General features: G+C 46.6%; 1 protein-coding gene across 1 annotated transcript; it reads right to left on the bottom strand.

Annotated features, from left to right (window-relative positions):
- Positions 1 to 6,126: 6,126 nt before the first annotated feature.
- Positions 6,127 to 24,222, bottom strand: vcam1b (vascular cell adhesion molecule 1b; the record flags this gene model as incomplete). The annotated part of the gene is made up of 11 exons (XM_079245172.1): positions 24,163 to 24,222; positions 20,185 to 20,484; positions 19,069 to 19,374; positions 18,735 to 18,995; positions 18,370 to 18,639; positions 16,669 to 16,684; positions 16,098 to 16,501; positions 12,396 to 12,698; positions 11,313 to 11,579; positions 6,368 to 6,628; positions 6,127 to 6,287 (listed from the first exon to the last, which is right to left on the bottom strand). The coding sequence occupies exons 1-11, from the start codon at positions 24,209 to 24,211 to the stop codon at positions 6,127 to 6,129; spliced, it is 2,598 nt and encodes an 865-aa protein (XP_079101298.1). The 5' UTR covers positions 24,212 to 24,222.
- Positions 24,223 to 24,421: the final 199 nt, after the last annotated feature.

The following is a 24,421-nucleotide window of genomic DNA, read 5'->3' as shown; positions in this document are numbered from 1 at the left end:
ACTACCACTATTCCTGTGTAGTTCTTAAAGTATTTTAATCATTGAATGCCAGTTTCACATCATAATGCTGCTGTTATAAAAAATGAAGTTATTTTCCTTAAATGTATTTTTTAGAACTTTTGTTTGAAAATTTTGTCTTAAAAATTCTTTAAAACATTTATGACCTTTAAATTATCTTTATACTTACTATATGGAAAATAACTTAAATACTACATCATGTCATTAAATTAGATTTAAATTGTTAAAATAAGTGGGATAATTATACATATTGTATTTTTTTCCATTAAAAGTGAACGTCACTGAGTAATTTGAGCAAAATTTCCATCTCAAATAGGAAAGCGGAAGCCAAAAATGACCTGATAGGAGAAAACCGTCCCAACTGAACCTGCAAGAGTTAAACTAGAAAGTGAGAGTCTGCGTCTTGCGCTGCTTCAGATGGGAGCTGAACCCAGGAAATAATCCTTGTAGAATTAAATATTTATTTTCATTTTGCTGTAATATTACAGGTATATAATACAACAAATAAAAACTTATTTTTAAAGCAAAAAGTACAATAAAGTAAGTAAAACTTATGGATGACAAAATAATATAAAGTAGCATCCCAGTTACTCCAGTAGTGTTTCTGCAGGGAGGAGAAAGGGGGGGTTGTTCTGGTTCTGAGTGCTCCAGAGGAAGAGGTGAGACGTGGGAATGGACGTGTGAGGTGCTTGATAACACAGCCGTCTTTCCACTTCAGTCGAACACCATGGACAGCCTCGAAATGGGGGGGCAATGTGGTTCTGATCGCACTCTGAGACCTACAACCCCCCACTGAAGGTCTCTGCTGTGCAGAGCTAAAACCACAGCATAGGGAGAGTCTCACTGGTGGAACAGTTTATCAGCAGGGCTTCCAGGAAGTAGACCTGACCCAACTTCCAGAGAAAGTACAACCTTTAATGTAACTTTATTATACCGCTCCTCACCTGCTCAGATTCATTCACTTTCGCACAGTTTACTTATCTATACATATCTATATCTATATATTCATTCATTTTCTGAACCGCTTAATCCAATTCAGGGTCGCGGGGAAGCTGGAGCCTATCCCAGCTGGTTTAGGGCGACAGGCAGGGTACACCCTGGACAGCTCGCCAGTCCATCGCAGGGTCACATGATTGTAATATAAAGTAATAATAAGATAAAAAAAAGTTATTAAATAAAACTCATAGTATTGGGATTTTTTAAAAGTAATGAGTTATAGTTATAATTCATTTGATCTCACAATAACTTTAAATCTGATAATCATGAGATACTTTGTCAGTACTATATATATCTATATATATCTATCTATCCATATATATATATATATATATATAGATAGATAGATAGATAGATAGATAGATACATGTACACACATATCTATCGACATATATATGTGTGTGTGTGTGTGTGTGTTGATTGTTATTGTCATCATTGTTTATCTCCTTCAGACGACGACGACGTTTATTTCTCTAAGATCTTCAGACTTTGTTCTGAGTGAACCTGAGATACGTGGACGTCCCTCCTCCTCCTCCGGAGACATGAATTAATTCCACATGTGGATTTAATTTGCTCTGAAACGCCTCGCTCTCATTGTTCACCTGTCAAAACAAACAAACCCATCCTGTTTATTGTCCCAGAGCGGGTAAAACCATACAAACTGTCTCAAACCAGGAGAGGACTCGCTGATCAGTTTCCATGGTAACCACACGTGTGAACGACCTCATGGTGATGAAGAAGCAGAGCTCCATCCACCTCCACAGAGACGGGCTCGCTGGCAGGTGATTGGTGGGGTTGAGAGGAGGCGGCGTGGTGTCCCTGCCGTTCCTGCACACTCAGCTCACACACACTCAGCTCACACACACTTCATGAACTCCTCTGATGAATGTCTCAGCGCTCCATCTGGTGTTTTTCTCCCGCGTGTTCTTCGCTGTCCTGCCAGGGCCTCAACCTCTCACCTCTGGGCTCGGTTGCGAAACGGCGAGTTCTGCTGCGCCTTGTCATTTTAATCTCCTGCCCTGCTGGTATTTCCTGTCCTCCAGAGGAGAAGATGGAGCCTTGTTTTCCTGGCCCGAAGCCTCTCTCGCCAGCAGTTTTCGTATTTTCAGAAACGTCCCCGTCTCTTCTGGACAGCAGGAATTTTAAGTGCAGAGCATCTTTGACCTCTGAACTCTGTTCGGCTGTCAGAGCTATATTTACCGTTAAACATCATCAACATGTCACCATGTGTGTAAAAATCTCTGTTAAAGAGCTTCAGGAAAGAGAAAAGGGAACTTAAATGTGTCTGCAGGAGATCCTTCATGCTGTCACCACCGACTCATTTCAAAGCAGATCATTTCTGCTGTTTTTCCGTCAGACTGAAACTACAGTGGATCGGTCCGGTAACGGTCTGGTTCCAGCATGCAGACACGTCAGAGTTAGCCTGACTGGATAGGCTCCAGCTTCCCCACACACTGAACTGGACTCAGCGGCTACGAAAATATATGGATAGACTTATTAATGAGCACAATTACATAAAATCGTGTCATTTTGTTTTCAGCTTCACTTTGTTTAAAACATATTTACCTCCTAAATTCCCTGCTGTAATCTGGTTGTTTTATCTGCACAAAAGAGCTCCTCATCTTCCTCATCAGGTAACAGGCTGGACCTCCTTTTTCCTCCAGAACTTCCTTCATTTTAAATGTGATGGAACCATCAAGGCGTTGGAAACATTCTTTAAAGATTTTGCTTCATATTGATATCACCATGAGAATCTCCCGCTCCACCTCGTCACCATGAGAATCTCCCGCTCCACCTCGTCACCATGAGAATCTCCCGTTCCACCTCGTCACCATGAGAATCTCCCGCTCCACCTCGTCACCATGAGAATCTCCCGCTCCACCTCGTCACCATGAGAATCTCCCGCTCCACCTCGTCACCATGAGAATCTCCCGCTCCACCTCGTCACCATGAGAATCTCCCGCTCCACCTCGTCACCATGAGAATCTCCCGTTCCACCTCGTCACCATGAGAATCTCCCGTTCCACCTCGTCACCATGAGAATCTCCCGCTCCACCTCGTCACCATGAGAATCTCCCGCTCCACCTCGTCACCATGAGAATCTCCCGCTCCACCTCGTCACCATGAGAATCTCCCGCTCCACCTCGTCACCATGAGAATCTCCCGTTCCACCTCGTCACCATGAGAATCTCCCGCTCCACCTCATCACCATGAGAATCTCCCGTTCCACCTCGTCACCATGAGAATCTCCCGTTCCACCTCGTCACCATGAGAATCTCCCGTTCCACCTCGTCACCATGAGAATCTCCCGCTCCACCTCGTCACCATGAGAATCTCCCGCTCCACCTCGTCACCATGAGAATCTCCCGTTCCACCTCATCACCATGAGAATCTCCCGCTCCACCTCATCACCATGAGAATCTCCCGTTCCACCTCATCACCATGAGAATCTCCCGCTCCACCTCGTCACCATGAGAATCTCCCGCTCCACCTCGTCACCATGAGAATCTCCCGTTCCACCTCATCACCATGAGAATCTCCCGTTCCACCTCGTCACCATGAGAATCTCCCGTTCCACCTCGTCACCATGAGAATCTCCCGCTCCACCTCGTCACCATGAGAATCTCCCGTTCCACCTCGTCACCATGAGAATCTCCCGTTCCACCTCGTCACCATGAGAATCTCCCGCTCCACCTCATCACCATGAGAATCTCCCGCTCCACCTCGTCACCATGAGAATCTCCCGCTCCACCTCGTCACCATGAGAATCTCCCGTTCCACCTCGTCACCATGAGAATCTCCCGCTCCACCTCGTCACCATGAGAATCTCCCGTTCCACCTCGTCACCATGAGAATCTCCCGTTCCACCTCGTCACCATGAGAATCTCCCGCTCCACCTCATCACCATGAGAATCTCCCGCTCCACCTCGTCACCATGAGAATCTCCCGTTCCACCTCGTCACCATGAGAATCTCCCGTTCCACCTCATCACCATGAAAATCTCCCGTTCCACCTCATCATGATGAGAATCTCCCGTTCCACCTCGTCCCAAAGCTGCTCTGCTGGATGTAGATCTGGTGACTGTGGAGCCGTTGGAGGACAGTGAACTCATCGTCATGGTGGAGATGATGTGAGCTTTGTGACATGATGCATCATCCTGCTGGAAGTTTCCATCAGAAGATGGACACTGTACTCAGAAAGGGATGGACATGGTCAGCAGCAGGACTCAGGTAGGCTGTGGAGGATAAACCAGGTCATGTTGGTACTAAGGGGACCAAAGTGGGACAAGAAAATCTACTTTCTCCAACCAGTCTGTCTATTCTCCTCTGACATCAACATTCTGGTCCAGACTGCTCGCTCCCTTGTTCAGACCATTCCCTGTGAAACCCTTGAGATGGTTGCGTGTGATTGGCTGATCAGATGTCATGCCAACAGGAAGTCGACCAGGTGTCGTTGGACTGTGAATGCACATCATCCTTCTTGTTCACACACTGAATGCAAATGAACTCATTTCCACAAGCTGTTCCAGCTTCTCAGCCTTCACAAGGAGACAGAGCTTAACTGTTACCATGGAGACCGCATCACATGACTGTCGGTCGGTGGCTGGATGGGGACGGTGCAGAACAGAGAGGAGACCCTGGACAGCAGACTGTCGCTGTGTGGAGGCTCCAAACTGAAACCGGTCCAAGGACACATGAAACCAGATCCACATTCACACCTCACATCTGAGGCCTTCCAGTTTCCATGGCGATGGGCTGAGGAGCCAATCAGCTCTGAGTTAGAGAAAGAGCCCTTTTAATCCATCTGTTCGGCTTTTTGCACTGTTCCAGGAGTTGGACCAAGAAGAATTTCTGTTTCTCTTTGCAGGGATTATTGTTTCCTTTCTTTGTAAATTGAAAAATTAATCTTCCTCCAGGTTTCCTTCCTACTCTTATTATTCTCCAAGCCAGAGAAACCCCCACAAAGCAGCCCTAAGTAAACACTGAGAACCAGTCTGGACCGTTGCCACGGTAACAGCTTCAGGTGCCCAGACTTCCAGTAAACTGACAGAAGTGAAAGAGAAATTTGTGCAATCACTGGAAATTCCCAGGAATGAAAGAAAATCCCACATTTCCAGGATATGAAATCACGTCCCCACATGTCACAGAGAGAGTGAAGAAATAAATCTCTTTAATAAAAACAGAGGAAGTAAAAACTGTGGAAGCAGCAGTACCAAACCAACAGAAATGACAGAGGAGCACACGTTCAGGGACTTCTGTCTCTGTTCCTGCAGCAGGAGGACGAACGGCGAAGCAGTTGCAGGTTAAACGACAGAAAGCCGAGCAGCATCTCTCTGTTAATGTCTATGTCAATGTCAGAAACAGGTAACATCCGGGTCCAGGGAGGAGGAAGCCTCACGGTGGGATCTGGAAGTTACAGCTGGGCTTTATAAACCAAACATACGGACTGGAAGTGGTGGTGAAATGTTATGAGGTAGAAGTCACAGCCACGTTTTACGACACTGTAGCTTCGCACGTGGACGTTTCCCGGCAGGAGCTACATTTTAGGACGTTGAGATCCACTCACTGGAGAAGGAAACGTTGCAGGAGATGCTCGTAACGGCACGCCAGGACACGTTGGCTACACGTTAGGGGAAATTCTAACCACAGCAGGCGCAGGCCTGCAGACGGAGGCGCAGGCTTGCAGACGGAGGCGCAGGCTTGCAGACGGAGGCGCAGGCCTGCAGACGGAGGCGCAGGCTTGCAGACGGAGGCGCAGGCTTGCAGACGGAGGCGCAGGCCTGCAGACGGAGGCGCAGGCTTGCAGACGGAGGCGCAGGCCTGCAGACGGAGGCGCAGGCTTGCAGACGCAGGCGCAGGCCTGCAGACGGAGGCGCAGGCTTGCAGACGGAGGTGCAGTCAGGAAGGATGCAGTAGCTATTTAAAGCACAACACATGCTACGGTAAAAAAAAAACATGGAATGGGGATGCTGCACTTTAGCTGCCAGTTTCTGGAGGCTAGCGACCAAACTAAAGGCCTAAACCTCCAGATATAGTAGTCACATGACTTTAAACCACATGTCCAGCAGTGGAAGCCACGTTGAAGAAGAAGCCACGAAGTCCAGAGTTAGCATCAGGCCGAGGGGGGAGCCGACTGCGGCAGCTGATAAAAGCCCTTCTTCCTGGATCGTCGCATGTAGTCGAGGATCAGAGCCGAAGCCAGCAGCCCGACAGCAGAACACACGGCTGAGATGATGATGATGCTGATGTTGGGAGGGAGACTGCTGTTACTCTCTGCAACAGAAAATAAAGCTTGCATCAAATGTTGATAAAAAGGCGTTTAGACAGATCCAGAGACGGATGACGGGTCTAACCTCTGACGCTGATGCTGAAGACTCGGACCTGGAAGCCCAGGTCGTTGGTCACGTTGACCTGATACAGACCGGAGTCTCGCGCCGTGACGTTCACCAGGATGAAAGTACCGTTGATGGAATACAACTCTGTCCCGTTCATCAGCTTTTTCAGAATCACTGATGATGGCGGGAAGCTGATTGTTTGGCAGCAGACGGTGACAGTTTGTCCCTCCTGGACTACCGTAGACGGCAGGACGAGGACCGTAGTGTTCCTCGGGGGAGCTGGACAGAAAAGAAACATAGCAAAGTGAATGTTCTGGTCTTTGGACTAAAGGTCTGACCAAAGAATCAGCAGAGGAAGAAACACTGAAACAAAAACAGACATTATGTTCGTACGGGAAAAATACAAATCCAGAACACAACTAGCCAACGTCAGACACCCTGAAAATAAGGCGTTACGGCAGGTGTAGCGGTGTATTCTGCAGGCGTTACGGCAGCTGTAGCGGTGTATTCTGCAGGCGTTACGGCAGGTGTAGCGGTGTATTCTGCAGGCGTTACGGCAGGTGTAGCGGTGTATTCTGCAGGCGTTACGGCAGGTGTAGCGGTGTATTCTGCAGGCGTTACGGAAGGTGTAGCGGTGTATTCTGCAGGAGTTACGGAAGGTGTAGCGGTGTATTCTGCAGGCGTTACGGCAGGTGTAGCGGTGTATTCTGCAGGCGTTACGGCAGCTGTAGCGGTGTATTCTGCAGGCGTTACGGCAGCTGTAGCGGTGTATTCTGCAGGCGTTACGGCAGCTGTAGCGGTGTATTCTGCAGGCGTTACGGCAGGTGTAGCGGTGTATTCTGCAGGCGTTACGGCAGGTGTAGCGGTGTATTCTGCAGGCGTTACGGAAGGTGTAGCGGTGTATTCTGCAGGCGTTACGGAAGGTGTAGCGGTGTATTCTGCAGGCGTTACGGAAGGTGTAGCGGTGTATTCTGCAGGCGTTACGGCAGGTGTAGCGGTGTATTCTGCAGGCGTTACGGCAGGTGTAGCGGTGTATTCTGCAGGCGTTACGGCAGGTGTAGCGGTGTATTCTGCAGGCGTTACGGCAGCTGTAGCGGTGTATTCTGCAGGCGTTACGGCAGCTGTAGCGGTGTATTCTGCAGGAGTTACGGAAGGTGTAGCGGTGTATTCTGCAGGAGTTACGGCAGGTGTAGCGGTGTATTCTGCAGGCGTTACGGAAGGTGTAGCGGTGTATTCTGCAGGCGTTACGGCAGGTGTAGCGGTGTATTCTGCAGGCGTTACGGCAGCTGTAGCGGTGTATTCTGCAGGCGTTACGGCAGGTGTAGCGGTGTATTCTGCAGGCGTTACGGCAGGTGTAGCGGTGTATTCTGCAGGCGTTACGGCAGGTGTAGCGGTGTATTCTGCAGGCGTTACGGCAGCTGTAGCGGTGTATTCTGCAGGCGTTACGGCAGCTGTAGCGGTGTATTCTGCAGGCGTTACGGCAGGTGTAGCGGTGTATTCTGCAGGCGTTACGGAAGGTGTAGCGGTGTATTCTGCAGGCGTTACGGCAGGTGTAGCGGTGTATTCTGCAGGCGTTACGGAAGGTGTAGCGGTGTATTCTGCAGGCGTTACGGCAGGTGTAGCGGTGTATTCTGCAGGCGTTACGGCAGCTGTAGCGGTGTATTCTGCAGGAGTTACGGAAGGTGTAGCGGTGTATTCTGCAGGAGTTACGGCAGGTGTAGCGGTGCATTCTGCAGGCGTTACGGCAGGTGTAGCGGTGTATTCTGCAGGCGTTACGGCAGGTGTAGCGGTGTATTCTGCAGGAGTTACGGCAGGTGTAGCGGTGTATTCTGCAGGAGTTACAGAAGGTGTAGCGGTGTATTCTGCAGGTGTTACGGCAGGTGTAGCGGTGTGTTCTGCAGGAGTTACGGCAGGTGTAGCGGTGTGTTCTGCAGGAGTTACGGCAGGTGTAGCGGTATATTCTGCAGGAGTTACGGCAGGTGTAGCGGTATATTCTGCAGGAGTTACGGAAGGTGTAGCGGTGTATTCTGCAGGAGTTACGGCAGGTGTAGCGGTGTATTCTGCAGGAGTTACAGAAGGTGTAGCGGTGTACTCTGCAGGTGTTACGGCAGGTGTAGCGGTGTGTTCTGCAGGAGTTACGGCAGGTGTAGCGGTGTGTTCTGCAGGAGTTACGGCAGGTGTAGCGGTATATTCTGCAGGAGTTACGGCAGGTGTAGCGGTATATTCTGCAGGAGTTACGGCAGGTGTAGCGGTGTATTCTGCAGGAGTTACGGCAGGTGTAGCGGTGTATTCTGCAGGAGTTACAGAAGGTGTAGCGGTGTATTCTGCAGGCGTTACGGCAGGTGTAGCGGTGTATTCTGCAGGCGTTACGGCAGGTGTAGCGGTGCATTCTGCAGGCGTTACGGCAGGTGTAGCGGTGTATTCTGCAGGCGTTACGGCAGGTGTAGCGGTGTATTCTGCAGGCGTTACGGCAGCTGTAGCGGTGTATTCTGCAGGAGTTACGGCAGGTGTAGCGGTGTATTCTGCAGGAGTTACAGAAGGTGTAGCGGTGTATTTTGCAGGTGTTACGGCAGGTGTAGCGGTGTGTTCTGCAGGAGTTACGGCAGGTGTAGCGGTGTGTTCTGCAGGAGTTACGGCAGGTGTAGCGGTATATTCTGCAGGAGTTACGGAAGGTGTAGCGGTGTATTCTGCAGGAGTTACGGCAGGTGTAGCGGTGTATTCTGCAGGAGTTACAGAAGGTGTAGCGGTGTATTCTGCAGGTGTTACGGCAGGTGTAGCGGTGTGTTCTGCAGGAGTTACGGCAGGTGTAGCGGTATATTCTGCAGGAGTTACGGCAGGTGTAGCGGTGTATTCTGCAGGAGTTACGGAAGGTGTAGCGGTGTGTTCTGCAGGAGTTACGGCAGGTGTAGCGGTGTATTCTGCAGGTGTTACGGCAGGTGTAGCGGTGTATTCTGCAGGAGTTACGGAAGGTGTAGCGGTGTGTTCTGCAGGAGTTACGGCAGGTGTAGCGGTGTGTTCTGCAGGAGTTACGGCAGGTGTAGCGGTGTGTTCTGCAGGAGTTACGGAAGGTGTAGCGGTGTGTTCTGCAGGAGTTACGGCAGGTGTAGCGGTATATTCTGCAGGAGTTACGGAAGGTGTAGCGGTGTATTCTGCAGGCGTTACGGCAGGTGTAGCGGTGTATTCTGCAGGAGTTACGGCAGGTGTAGCGGTGTATTCTGCAGGAGTTACAGAAGGTGTAGCGGTATATTCTGCAGGAGTTACGGAAGGTGTAGCGGTGTGTTCTGCAGGAGTTACGGCAGGTGTAGCGGTGTGTTCTGCAGGAGTTACGGAAGGTGTAGCGGTGTGTTCTGCAGGAGTTACGGCAGGTGTAGCGGTGTATTCTGCAGGAGTTACGGAAGGTGTAGCGGTGTATTCTGCAGGTGTTACGGCAGGTGTAGCGGTATATTCTGCAGGAGTTACGGAAGGTGTAGCGGTGTGTTCTGCAGGAGTTACGGAAGGTGTAGCGGTGTATTCTGCAGGTGTTACGGCAGGTGTAGCGGTGTATTCTGTAGGTGTAGCGGTGCATTCTGCAGGCGTTACGGCAGGTGTAGCGGTGCATTCTGCAGGCGTTACGGCAGGTGTAGCGGTGCATTCTGCAGGCGTTACGGCAGGTGTAGCGGTGTATTCTGTAGGTGTAGCGGTGCATTCTGCAGGCGTTACGGCAGGTGTAGCGGTGCATTCTGCAGGCGTTACGGCAGGTGTAGCGGTGCATTCTGCAGGCGTTACGGCAGGTGTAGCGGTGTATTCTGTAGGTGTAGCGGTGCATTCTGCAGGCGTTACGGCAGGTGTAGCGGTGCATTCTGCAGGCGTTACGGCAGGTGTAGCGGTGCATTCTGCAGGCGTTACGGCAGGTGTAGCGGTGTATTCTGCAGGCGTTACGGAAGGTGTAGCGGTGTGTTCTGCAGGAGTTACGGAAGGTGTAGCGGTGTATTCTGCAGGTGTTACGGCAGGTGTAGCGGTGTATTCTGTAGGTGTAGCGGTGTATTCTGCAGGCGTTACGGAAGGTGTAGCGGTGTATTTTGCAGTGAATCACTAAAAGTTAAGAATAGTTCTGAGGCAGCTGTTATTTGTTCTTTTCGCTTTGATATAATCAGCAACACCATAAAGCGATTGTTAGTTTTAATTTCTGTATAACTGTAACAGCATACTTGACATTGGCCTAGCTAACTATGTTTAATTGGATTTATAACTTTCTAATGCTTATTTTAGTCACATTTGGTTTAAATGATAACATCTCTAGATCTGTCTTCTGTCACTTCTGTCATGTTTCCCAGCAGGATGACATTAACGTTAACAAATTACAGGATACTTAGGGCAGAAGAATGTGTGGAGGAGTTGTTGGTGACCAATTTCAACACTTGGAGGAGATTCAGACTGAAAGCAATTACAAAAGCCTTCTGATAACAGAAGATAAGAGAAGACGACCATCTCTGACTCCTGCTGCTTAGTCGTTTCCACTCCTCCGTCTGCACTATTATTCATTCTTGGGCTTTGTGTTTCTAAATCCCTTATTATGAAATGTTTAAACTGTTTTTAATCTCGGGAGCCGCTCGGCTCAACCCGATGACCTTTTGTTTGACCCTCAGCCAGCACATCATCACCTGATAGTGGACATCCAGTCACATGACTGGATGTCAGACCGCTGTGGCGTTAAATCCCAGTTTGGATCAAATGGAGGATAAAAGCATCTCATGTCTGAGTGAATCCTCAGATTGTTGGAGGAGTGGATGAGATGCAGATGGATTTCCCCTGAAGAGGAACAGTAGATATAAGCTCTTCCTCTCATTGTGTGTTTTTGACCCTGACAGTTCGACTCCGGACTCGCTGGCAGTTTATTTCAGTCCGAGCGAGACGTCGACTCTGACAACAGCTAAAGAACAAAACGCAGAAGTCGAGGCTACTACCTACACATAAGAACGTTTACCTTTGACGGTGACGTTTCTGGAGGCGGACTGGGAGCTGTACTGGTTGGAGGCTTCACACTGGTAAAGGGCGGAGTCTTCCAGCTGGGTGGAGGAAATGCTAAAGCTGAGGGAGGAGGCGGAGTCAGTCCTCTTTAGCTCCTCCCCTTTCCTCCTCAGCACCAGCGTGGGGGGCGGAGCTGCATCTGAGCGGCAGGTGAACGTCACCTGATGACCTTCCACCACCTCCTCATGGGGACTCGCCAACAGGAGGGTCGTCCTCGGAGGATCTGAATCACAGATGGACCCGTTTAACTAAACCTGGATCTGATCACATCAATCTGAACTTAAGTCCAGTTAAACCTGAATCTATTGATCACATAAAATAATAAAACTCAGTTTAAAAAGAAAAATATAAAAACCTGAACTTGATCTAAGCCAAGTTATCTAGTCTGACAAACCTAAAGCCTGAAGCTGAGTTTAACCAAAACAAAATCACATCTTCTGGACCTTGATTTATTTCTTTTTATCTAATTAAGCCATTTTATTAATTTATTTAATCTAATTTATTTGTTCTCAATTGTTTATTTTTTTTATCCTTTATTAATATTTAACTGCATTTTATTTTGTTTATTTTATTTAAGGGTTTAATGTTTAAAATCTATTCACAACTGGAATAATATAAATAAAATATAAAAATCTAAATTCATGAAAAAACATCAACAACGTAAACTAAATACATAAACAGCAGCAAACAAATAAAAATAAATGAATTAGATGAAAATAAATGAATAAGTAAAAAGGGCAGAAGGATTTTCCAGCCAGCAGGTCCATGCGGGACCCGTAAGGTACTGGGTGAACCTGAACTGGGCATGTTTGCAGGTCCCATGTGGATTCAGCTACATGGGGGTCCTATCTGAACCCCCTGAGGTCTGTATGAGGGATGGGGGTGGACTCGGTGGACATGGGGAGCCCATGTGGGCACCAAGCTGCTGGAACCCAGTCAGAACCAAACCCATACAGACAAACACAGCCCAGACCGAACCCTCATGTCTCCATGTGGACCCTTGTTATTATTATAACATGTTTATTTCTGGAACACTCACAGTGGATCTGCAGAGGACGGCTGGAGTTCCTGGACCTCCACACGTCTCCGCTCTCTGTCAGCAGCTCGGCTCTGCACACCAGAACCGGCTGATCCGTCTGGACCCGGTGCTTCAGAACAGACGAGATGTTTTGTAAAGAACCGGAGAACTTGAACAACTCGGACTTCAGCGTGGTGTTCCCCAGCAGCCAGCGGACCCTCAGCTGATTGGCTGAGAAGACTCTGATGACATCACAGTGAAATGCAGCCTCCTGGTCCAGCAGAACCGGACCCGGATCCTCCAGAACAGGATCAGATGGGAACGCTGGAGAAAGAGAGAAAACCTTTAATCCTGTCGGATGATTGACACATTAATAAATGATTTATTACTTCCAGACTGGATTACTGCAGATCCTTATTTATGGCCTGAAAAGTCTCCATCTGATCCAAAATGCTGCAGCGAGGGTTCTGATGAGGACTAGCAGGAGAGATCACATTTCACCAGTTTTAGCCTCTCTACACTGGCTCCCTGTTAAATCCAGGATAAGTTTAAAATTCTTCTCCTCACATATAAAGCTCTCCATGACCAAGCTCCATTGTACATAAAAGATCTTATAGTTCCATATATTCCAAATAGAGCACTTGGCTCTCAGACTGCAGGTTTACTGGTGGTTCCCGGAATCTCAAAGAGCCCTATGGAAGGAAGGGCCTTTAGCTATCAGGCTCCTCTCTAATGGAACCAGCTCCCACCGTGGGTTCAGGAGGCAGACTCCCTCCACACCTTAAAGATGTGAGGTGGAGCTGAGAGCGGGGCCGTGAGCGTCATGGTGGATGATTGACATCTAACGAACTCCAAGCTTTCTGTAGCTAAGAGCTAACCGCGCTAACCCAGACATAACAGGAGCTAACCAGCTAACGGAGGTAAGCGGGCTAAAGCTAAGTCACGTTGTTAACCGGCTAAAAACCACAGTTGTTCTACGTTCTTCTGACTTAAAGCAGGAGATCGGGTACCTGTCAATCAAAAGGACACGCCCCTAAATATGCCGAACTTTGAGATTAAATTACTTTTAAACGGCGAGTTAGAAAAAAATTTACTCCCCCCACAGTTGTCATGAAGGTAAACCTGATCTATTAAACCTAAAATGGATTTTTGAACCAGGATGTAAACATGTTTATTTCTGCTGTAAACGTGTTTATTTCTGCTGTAAACGTGTTTATTTCTGCTGTAAACATGTTTATTTCTGCTGTAAACATGTTTATTTCTGCTGGAAACGTGTTTATTTCTACTGTAAACATGTTTATTTCTGATGTAAACATGTTTATTTCTGCTGTGAAGTTGGTCTTTTTAACATGGGAGTCTATCGGGATTTGCTCTGTTTTGCAGCCCCTAGTGGATGAAGGCTGAACTGCAGTTTTATACACTTGGGTATAGGCTTCACTTTTAACAGCTGAAGGCTCCGTCCATCTTTCATTTTTAGTCTATGGTTGGAGTCTGCATGTACGGGACCCAACTGTCCAGGTTCTGCTCATTGCTCTTATAGTTATGGGTAGTCTAGCCAACCATTACTTATGTAGCAATGGGGATGTTACCTGATGCACTGAGAAGTACCTTGCTCTATTTCTCTAATATATTAATGTATAAATATATGACAATGTTGCCGTCTTTAACTTATTTCTCCTTTTTTCCGCAGGCCTTCCTGAATAAGTGCAGTTGTACATGTTGATCTGTCTTTCCTGTCCTCTCTACCCCAACCAGTCGAGGCAGATGGCTGCCCTCCCTGAGCCGGGTTCTGCCAGAGGTTTTCTTCCTGTTAAAGGGGAGTTTTTCCTTCCCACTGTCGCCTCGTGCAGCTCAGGATGGAGGATTGGATCCAAGTCATGACTCGATGCAATCAGTTGGTTTCTATTACAGGATATGTATGAATTGATGTGTATGTAAAGTCCTGTGACGACATGGTTGTGAAGTGGCGCTTTACAAATAAAGTTTAATTGATTTAAATTCTGGATCAAACAGTTTGATGGGTTCTGATCCCTTTAAGGGACCAAATCGACCTCCCGAAGACCTCCAAGTCTTCTAGACCTCCACTAGAAGTCAGCCAGCAGCACACATGGCTCACATTTCACTTCTAATCTTTTCCAGACCTCCAAACTTTCCTCATTTCTCAATAACTGCTGTTTAACCCCTCAAATCTCCAGACAGCTTTCAGAGTCGGCTCCGTTTGTTTTTGAGCTAAAAACATCTTCAGTCATCTCTTAAACATCCAGCGGGAAGTAGAAACCTTCGTCATAACTCCTAAACACACTTTCAGACTCATCCTGGATGCTTTGTCAGAAACCGACAGCAGGAACGTCGTCGTCGCCGCGGCGACCGTCAAACCTGTCACTGCTCTCCGACCAATCAGGAGTCCTGAAGGAGACCTGGAAGTGCAAAGACGTCTGAATTCTGCTGGATCAGAGTCCCAACAAGGCCACGAAAAACCTCCATGATGGCGTCGTTGACCTGTTTACCCCTCAGCTGTATCCATCCGCCCGGCCGCTGTTTCCTTCCGTACGCATCACGGCGGCCGTTCCCTGCCATACGCATCACGGCGGCCGTTCCCTGCCGATAAACCTCGGCTCGCGGCCCGACTCTGGGACCCCGGTCATCCCTGTGAACCCCCTGAACAGGATCGGGACTGCAGGCGGGAACCAGAGGCTCAAACTGGATTAGTTTTTGTTCTGTTTCATTAAAAACACTAAAAGTGAGAAACCAGAGATCCGTTCGGGTCGCATGCTGGAATAAAAAGGATCATTTATCAGGAAACGTGAAGTTTCAGCCCTCAGATGTTTTATATGCTTCGAAGTGAGACAGGAATTCCACCCTGCAGGTCTCCACCTCTGCAGGACCTAACGGGTTAATGAACACTGACGGGTGAAACAGCAGTTTACAGGAAGCAGATGATGAAGGATTCGGAGCAGGATTGCAGAGTTCATGCCTAAAGGGGGTCATGTTGTTGCTTGTCCTCCTGCCTGCTAACAGCCGAAGCTCGCAGACTCCTGTCCTCCAGCGGGGGAGGCTTCTGTTTCAGATAAAGTTATTGCTGATGGAGGAAATGTGGATTCTTTCTCTACGGTTGTGCCACTTCCCGGCCGTCTGACGCTCCTCGTCTGCGGTTGAAGGATCAACATGGATCACATCCAGCATTCTTCCTGCAGTAAACAGAGAAGAGGCCGTTTCCCAAACAGCTGCAGCTTTTAGCAGGAGTTACGAAAAGAGTGACCGGCTGCATTAAAATGGATTTTCTGGTGTTGGCAGCGTGATGAAGGAGTCCTCCTCAGTGCTGGGGGGGCGGATACGTGCCGACAGTAACAGAGACGGTTTGTCTTCATCAGAAGCAGAAACGGGAGGAAATGTTGCAGCGCTCTGTAACACTAAATCAACTCTGTGAAAGTCCCCGACCTTCGACGTGAAGGAGCGCCGCCGCAGGGCCGAGCGTGACCGTTACAGCTCCGACTTGCTGAGCTGCCGGCGTCCAGAAAGACGAGCCAAGCGGAGGATGTGAATATTTCCCAGCCTTCATTCGATCGACAGCTTCCTCATTCAGCAGCAGACGCTCGCACCGCTTCCACTTTCAGGTCCTTTTCTCATATTCTGAGTCGCACCTGATAAAAACCTTCACAACAGCTGCTTGTTTACATTCTGCTATGAGTCTAAATGCAGGAGGAAACGTGGACATCGACTCACAGTAGACGTGGACGTGGATGTCTCTGGTCCTGATGACGGACTCGCACTCGGCCTCGCAGCTGTATCCTCCCTGGTGCTGAAGGTCCAGATCCTGCAGGTGGAGCTGAGACAGTCCGTCCTGCTGCTGCGTCCTCTGCAGGACGGTCCGGTTCTGGTCCGTCCTCCTCCAGCTGAGCGTGGGGGTCTGCAGACACCCGGAGGCCCTGCAGGTCAGGATCAGGGCCGAGCCCCGCTCAGCCGACAGCTGAGGACTCGCCTCCACCTGCAGAGGATGAGCTGAGGGAAAACGGAGAACAGAAGACTGAGTGGTTCCCCGCTGAAACTCCTGCAGAACAAACCAGCTTCCAGCGGCTAAAGCTACGTCTGTCGGACACTTTCCTAACCCAACCTTTCCCCTCTCGGCTCTACTTGCAATAGATCACGGTTGCCCAGAAGGCTTCAAGCTGCTCAAACTGCAGTTCCTAAAACTTAATAATCAGACAAGGCGGGTTTAATTATACAGCTCAGTTCAACAACACGCTTTACAGAAACATTCAGACATTAGAAAACAAGCAGCATCACTTAAAGCTACAACAGCAGTGTGAACGCTGACATGCAAAAACACCAAAGAAAACTGACATCATCTAAAAGCTAAAGAGAAAAGTTTAAAGAGAAACAGTTTTAAGTTTTAATCTGAGGTTGAAATGTGGCCAAAATGGTGGAGTGGAAGTTAAAGGTGGCTGAAATCTGCTTGTCGAAGCCTTGGTGGAAATGATCATCAAGCGGAAGTTGACAGCATCTACAGGTGTTTAAATGAGGTGAACATGGCCGATGAAGCTTCAGCTCATCTCAGAGAGCTGAACGGAAACGAGCCGAGACAGCTGAAGGGGTTAAAATGTGATGTTGGAGCCTCAGAGCAACTTTTTATTTAGCTGGAGTCAACAGAAAGATTTAAAGCTGACAGTGGTGTTTAAATGTGGTGAAAAGGGCTGAAAGTTGGCCTGAAATGAGTGGAAAACAGTGGAAGATGTTTAAAATGTGCTTTTTTAACGCTCATATGAAGAAATGATAAAGCCAGTAGATGTGTTTGAAGCTCAGTGGTGTTTAAATGCAGTGAAGATGGATGAAAGTCGGCCTGAACTGAGCAAAAGCCAGTGGAAGATGTCTGAAATCTGCTTGTTTATGACTTTACGGAAGTAATTATAAAGCTAAAGCCAGTAGCAAAGGTGTTTGAAGATGTGTATAAATGTAATAAAAATGGTTTAAAGTAGAAGTGAAATAAGCAAAAGAAATGAGTAGAAAACAGTGGAAGATGTTTAAATGTGCTTTGTGACGCTCAGCTGAAGCAGTTATGAAGCTGAAGTCAGTAGAAGAAAGATTTAAATCTGACATTATGAAAAATCTAACGTAATGTTGTGAAAAGGGCTAAAAGTTGACCTGAAATGAGTGGAAAACAGTGGAATTCCATCGGCGGAGACATTGAGGAGTAGATTTGGTTTTGAAGTTGATCCCTGTGAATTTTGTCATGAGAATCCTGAACAAACAGAGCATCTGTTCTTCCTACGCTCAGTAAGTAGGAGATTCTGGCAAGATATTCACAGATGGTTAAGTTGTAAAATTAGTGGAATTGAACAATTCACAATTGAAGATATTTTTTACAAGTCAAAACTTACAAAAGAGATTTCTCTGTTCTGACAAATATTATTATAATTAAATACCATATTCAGGAAAATAAATGGAAAAAACAGATGTCAAATATAAACTGCTTTAAAATGAGTTTAGAATATTCCTGTCCTCCATGAAATATATTAATAATCCTAATCAGACTGTTGCTAATCTTTGTGGTGCTGTAAAATGTTTGTCCCTGTAGGTTTTTTATGGTTCTGTTTGTTAATTTTACATCAGGAAAATGCCTTGCCTGGTTTTCTTTTTTGTAATTGTCTCTACGAGGTGTTATAATAAAGTGTGAAAGAAAAGCCAGTGGAAGATGGCTGAAATCTGCTTGTTTATGCCTTTGCAGAAGTAATTATAAAGCTAAAGCCGGCAGCAGAGGTGTTTGAAGTTGGTGTATAAATGTAATAAAAACGGTTTAAAGTAGAAGTGAAAGTCCTGATCTGGCCTGACGGTCAGGATTCAGTGAAAAGCTTTTCGCTCCGTTTCAAACCGCGGCTACATGCAAATGATGCCTTGTGTTCCTGGAAACATCCTTTCTGCTTGCAGAACAGCGGAAAAAGAAGCATTTCATGGAGAAATTCAGATTTACGTGAAATATTTAGACATTTAGATGAAATACCTCCGACAGCGAAGGAGGTTTGGATCAGCTGGGAGCCATACTGGTTGGAGGCTTTGCACTGGTAGTGGGCGGAGTCTTCCAGCACAGCGGAGGGGATGGTGTAGATTAGTGGGGAGGAGGCGGAGTCAGCCCTGGGAAGCTCCTCCCCATTTCTCCACAGAGTCAGCGTGGGAGGCGGAGCTCCGGCTGAGTGACAGGTGAAGGTCACCTGTCGACCCTCCACCACCTCCTCACCTGGGCTGACTGACATGGAGGTGTTGGTGGGCGGAGCTGCGGGGAGCGCAGAAGACAAACAAATAAATAACAACAGAAAAGGACAAAACAAAGCAAAAAGAGACGAAGACGGCAGAGATCCTCGCTCTCACCGTGAACCGTCACGTTGACGGCGACGGTCTGGTTTCCTTCGCTGTTTCGGACGTCGCACTCGTAGCGCCCGGCGTCGGAAAGCCTCGCCTTCGCCAGGTACAGCCGACCGCCTTGGCTTCGCAGCAGCGAGCGTCCGTCCTCCGTCCTGAAGCTCCAGGTGACGTTTGGCTCGGGGTTTCCCTCTGCTACACAGCTGATGTTGAGCGAAGAGCCGGCCATCATCACCATAGAGTCAGATATCGCCATGACAACAGGAGCGTCTGCGGAGGAGAGGAAGAGTCAGGATTCAGAGCGACGGGATCCAAACTGGAGGACTCAGAGCTGGAGTCTCACAGAGGACGTTCAGATGGACGGTGGTTTCTCTGGTTCGGTTCTGGGCTGGCAGGTCCGGTAGGTCCAACGTGGCCCTGCAGCTGATGGTCCCCCCCGAGTTCTCTCTCTGGGGCTTGAACCTGTACTCAGACTGGACGGAACTGGACAGAGAGTCGCCTGTGATGTTGTGCAGGACAGCGCCTCCTCTCAGCCAGGTGAGGGTCAGGAGCTCTGCAGGGTAGGGGTCAGACACCTGGCAGGTCAGGGTGGACTCCACCCCCAGCCTCGGGCGGTCCTGACCTGTGATGACGGGGGCTGATGGGAAGGCTGGAAGCAGATGGAGGACAGGCGGATGAGCCTCAGAACCATAGACTGGAAATAAAAGATGGGCGGAGCCTCTGTGACGTCACCCGTAGGTTTCTGAAGAGCTGAATTGAAGCTCGGTGGGCGGTTCCTACCATCACCATCTTGGCAGGGGCATGCGTGTCGTCTCGTCCGGAAAATACAAATATGGGCAAAGAGGTGGAGCTGAGAGGGGGGCTGTGAGCGTCATGGTGGATGATTGACATCGAGCGAACTCCGAGCTTTCTGTAGCTAAGAGCTAACCGAGCTAACCCGGAGATAACAGGAGCTAACCAGCTAACGGAGGTAAGCGGGCTAAAGCTAAGTCACGTTGTTAACCGGCTAAAAACCGCGGTTGTTCTACGTTATTCTGACTTGAAGCAAGAGATCGGGTACCTGTCAATCAAAAGGACACGCCCCTAAATATGCCGAACTACGACATTAAAGTACTTTTAAACGGGCGAGTTAGAAAAAAATGAATTCCCCCCACAGTTGTCATGAAGGTAAACCTGACCTATTAAACATAAAATGGATTTTTGAACCAGGCTGTAAACATGTTTATTCCTGCTGTAAACATGTTTATTCCTGCTGTAAACATGTTTATTCCTGCTGTAAACATGTTTATTTCTGCTGTGAAGTTGGTCTTTTTAACATGGGAGTCGTGGATGAAGGGGGAACTGCAGTTTTATGCACTTCTGTAGAGGCTTCACTTTTAACCGCCGGAGGCTCCGCCCATCTTTCATACGGTCTAAGCTCAGGACAGACAGATGAAGTAGGATGAAGATGTGAGCTTACAGTAAACCACCACGTAGATCTGCGTCTGTCGCTTCTCTTCTCCACAGCTGACTTTACACAGCAGTGTTCCTTCGTGCTCCGCCATCACAGGGTCGAAGGTCATCACGACGTGAGTCCCGTTGTTGCTGACGGGCGGCAGAGGACGGTCGTCCAGCGCAGCCCAGGACATAATGGGAACTGTGGGACAGTCCTGAACCCAGCAGACCAGATGCTGCTGTTGGCCCAACCTGAACAAAGGCTTCCTGGGGAACACATCGATGCGCAGGCCCTGAACGCACCACGAGGACATCAGCAACGCTGCTGTGGATGGAAACATGTGTTTTACTTCTTTTCACCATGTTTCAGATTTTTTCTGTTTCAGCTTTCTGTCACAAACCACGTCATGGTCTGACGGCGACTAGCGCCTCCTTTTCCTAAAACTTGCAGTTTCTCTGCGTCTGTTCTTCTACTGTCCCTTAAACGCATCACGGCTGCCGATGGTATCAAGGCACATGTATGAGAATCAGCTCATACTTGCTTTATTTTTTAGTTTTTTTCCTTTTTGTCTAATTTTTTAATCAGTTCTGATAAACTCCAAACAGAAGATCGATTAAAAACGTGCGGCGGAAGTGTGGTGGGACTTCCAGAAGCAATTCGCTGGAATGAGAGAATAACAAGGACATTTCGGAGCCCACAACTCAGACATCGATGCAGAAACTTCGTTTAAACGCTTAAACTGCTCATGAAATATAAAAAGATTATTTTCTTTACCGGTTTTGATAAAATCACAGTTTAAGTTGGGAAAAAAACGTCAGAAATGTCAGTGTGACAACAAGCTTCTCTCGGGTCCACAGATTCTCCTGAATGTATATAAACTAGACATAAAACGTAGACATTTTCCTCTCCTCCGACTTAACGGGACCATAGTCGAGGTTGGTCTCATGGTTTTCCCTCAGAGCTCATTTTTAACTCAAGTTTTCTCTTTAACCTTCCAGAAAAACTACAGAATCAGGAAAATTCTGCAGAAATCCTAAATGAACAATTTTATTTCATGGTTAAGTAAAGATAAAAGAGAATAAATGTTTGTTGATGTGAAGATAAACGGCATCTTTTTGTTGTTTTGGTTTCCTACAGAAACTGGAGAAGCTTCCTGATTCTGCACCGAAGATGCAGAACATGAAGAGCGACCATCATAAAGTTATCCTGCAAATATCAGTCACACCATGGAACATGTGATGCATAAAAACCAAGTTGTTCTTGTTTTCCTGGAACTTTAGAAACAATGAACTTGTTTGACATTCCCAGTGTCAGTCAGACTTCTTCCTCTGTGTGAGGTGTACTGGGAGAAAACCAGTGACTGATGGGGCCCCGGAGCCAGCAGGAGCCCTTTCACCTGTCAGTTGTTTGGGATATTTATGGTGTCTGGGGTGACAGCAGGGCCGTGAACTTCAGCACTACCTCTGTCCACATGAACGGAAACACGATCATGTGACTCCTTCAGGAGGAAACACTTTTACTTCAGGAAAAAGTGTGAAACTGCAGAAGTGAAAGACTCAGTCAGCAGTTTGCAGGCTGAAAGGAGGCAAAAAAGGTTTAAAAAGTCTCATTTTCTGGATTTTTAAGGATGAAAAAGACTGAATTTAAAGTACTGACGCATGTTTTAGTGCCACGATTCTTCATCATGTTTGGGTATATTAAAAACATCAAAGTCTCCTTTAGAAAATAGAGTTTTTCCTACGTTTACATCAGTTATCAACATTAATCATGACGTTATATAAAAATATAATGCAGTATATGTTTGGCATGTGACATGGCAGTCATGCAGCACGCCATCACGGGGTGTTAAACTGAAACATCAGCGGTGTGCTCAGTTTACACAAAGCCTTGAGAAGATACTAGAAAAGCAGGAGGCAACACTCGCTAACTGGAAGTAGTGGGAGGACGACGCTGCGTTACATCATTTAACCCCAACAGTTTGATACGTCATATAAAAAACCTCCATCCAGGAGTTCATCAACAGTGGTGAGAAGCTAATGATGCTAACGGTAATTTTTCATATTATATTATATCATATTATTTTATATTATATTACTATATTATATTATCACGTTATTACATATTATATTGTTACATATTATATTACATTACATTATGTTATATTATTACATGTTTTTACATATATTGTAACACATTACATCACATTATACTATATTACATATTATGTTATATATCATATTCCTATATTATATTATCACGTTACATATTATATTACATATTATATTACACTATATTGTATTATATTATATAAAATTACATTATATATTTTTTATTACATGTTTTTAGCAATATTATAACACATTACACTACATTATACTATATTACATTATTATATTATATTATGTTATATCATATTACTATATTATATTATCACATTATTACACATTATATTGTTACATATATTACATTACATTATACTATGTTATTTATGTTATATATTATATTACTACATGTTATTACATATATTACATATTATATTACACTAAATTATATTATATAACATTACATTATTATATTATATTATATTATATTATATTACATGTTATTACATATATTATAACTCATTACCTTATATTGCATATATTATATTACTATATTATATTATATATTATTATTATATTCCACACAGTCAACATTTTATAGCAAATGTTTATTTCTTTTTACAAAACTATTATAGGAAGTATTTTCTGTTGTCCTCGATGTAGTTTCTATGCTAATCAATTAATTTCAGGTATCTGGAAGTGGATACATGATGATCAGAATAATTTTGGAGGGTCTAGAAGTTATTTTAAATGTACATACGTGTACATTTCCACATGTGTGGTAATTCTGACCGCCTCTCATCATACAAACTGAAGTTACATCTACTGAGTCAGAAAGATGGAAACATAGAACAACCTTTTAAATATGTTGTGCCTTTGGAGTGTTTCCGTGTTCGCCAGGAGGTTTGTGAACTCATATCTGAGAAGCTTTGCTCTTATAAAAGCTGGATAATAAATCCTGACACGATAACCTCACATGTGGATCACATCTGGAAGAAACGGCCGGTCTGCTGAAACTCACCTGCTTCAAATCTCTTTTAATTTACCGCCTGCTACCAGACTACTCGCTGGAATTTGATTTCATGCATTTTAGCTACTTTACTTTGGTTTTCTCCCGTTTTAAAGTTTGTCTTGAAGCCCTGCTGAACTGCTTTCTTATGTGAAGCATTCCCACTCGTCTTGTACGTGGAGTAAACCATCTTGCCTGAAGTACTCTGAGTACTTTCTGTGGAGTAACTTGAGGCTGTTTTGGATTCATCCTGGTTGGAAATTCCTCACAGCTTCTGATTTTCCAACAAAGCCTTGGGAAAACACCAAAGTCGCTAGAAGCCTGAGCTCTGCATGTTTGGGATGTTTTCCTGATTAAACACAGCTGATTTAAATGAGAGGGGCTCTGCGGAGGGTCTCCTCTGACCCGCTCACTCACATCAGGTGTGTTTGTTCAGACAAACATGTGACACCGCGGCGAGGAAGGCTGTCCTGACGTGAGTCAGAAAGCAACCCTTATTATAGTGTGACTAACAGAAGTGTGTGGGTGATGTGATCCAGTCCACGAGCTCAAAGTTTAGCTCTGAAAAGCTCATCAAGACCAACTTCCTTCCTAAAGCTGTGACAGATTAATCAATCACCGTCTCACCGCAGCTCAATACCAGATAAAAGAACACAAAACGTGAGAAGTGACAGATAAGCAAACAGTCATTCTCTGATATGTGACCCTGAATGGAGTCAGCAGATGATTAAAACCGCTGATGTTAGAATATAACAGATCCGTCCTGCTGCTCAGCAAACCGCCAGAAATTTCACATTTTCCACATTTTAAACCATAAAAACGACGGAATCCGTTAAATGTGAGCTGAAATCTTTCCAGCATCTAGGCGAAAAATAAAGACCTGGATCTTACCTGAGATCAGCTGAACAAAGCTGCTGCTGCAGACAGACGGCAGATCCATCCTCACACCGGCCGATGGAGGAAAGATGGACGGATGAAGGGATGAATGGAGGGATGGACGGCAGCAGAGCAGCGTCTCCTTTGTGTTTCAGTCTGAAGCAGAAAAGCAGCTCGACACATGAAACACAGACGTGAATCCACTGTGATGAAACAAACACCCCCACCTCCACTCAGCCAGCCTTTTATGTCCCAGTCCACAGCGCCCCCTGCA

This window comes from Telmatherina bonti (assembly GCF_933228915.1).
Source record: "Telmatherina bonti genome assembly, chromosome: 8".
Lineage (NCBI taxonomy): Eukaryota > Metazoa > Chordata > Actinopteri > Atheriniformes > Telmatherinidae > Telmatherina > Telmatherina bonti.
Note: the sequence above shows the minus strand (reverse complement) of the source record. Positions and strands in the feature narration are given on the sequence as shown.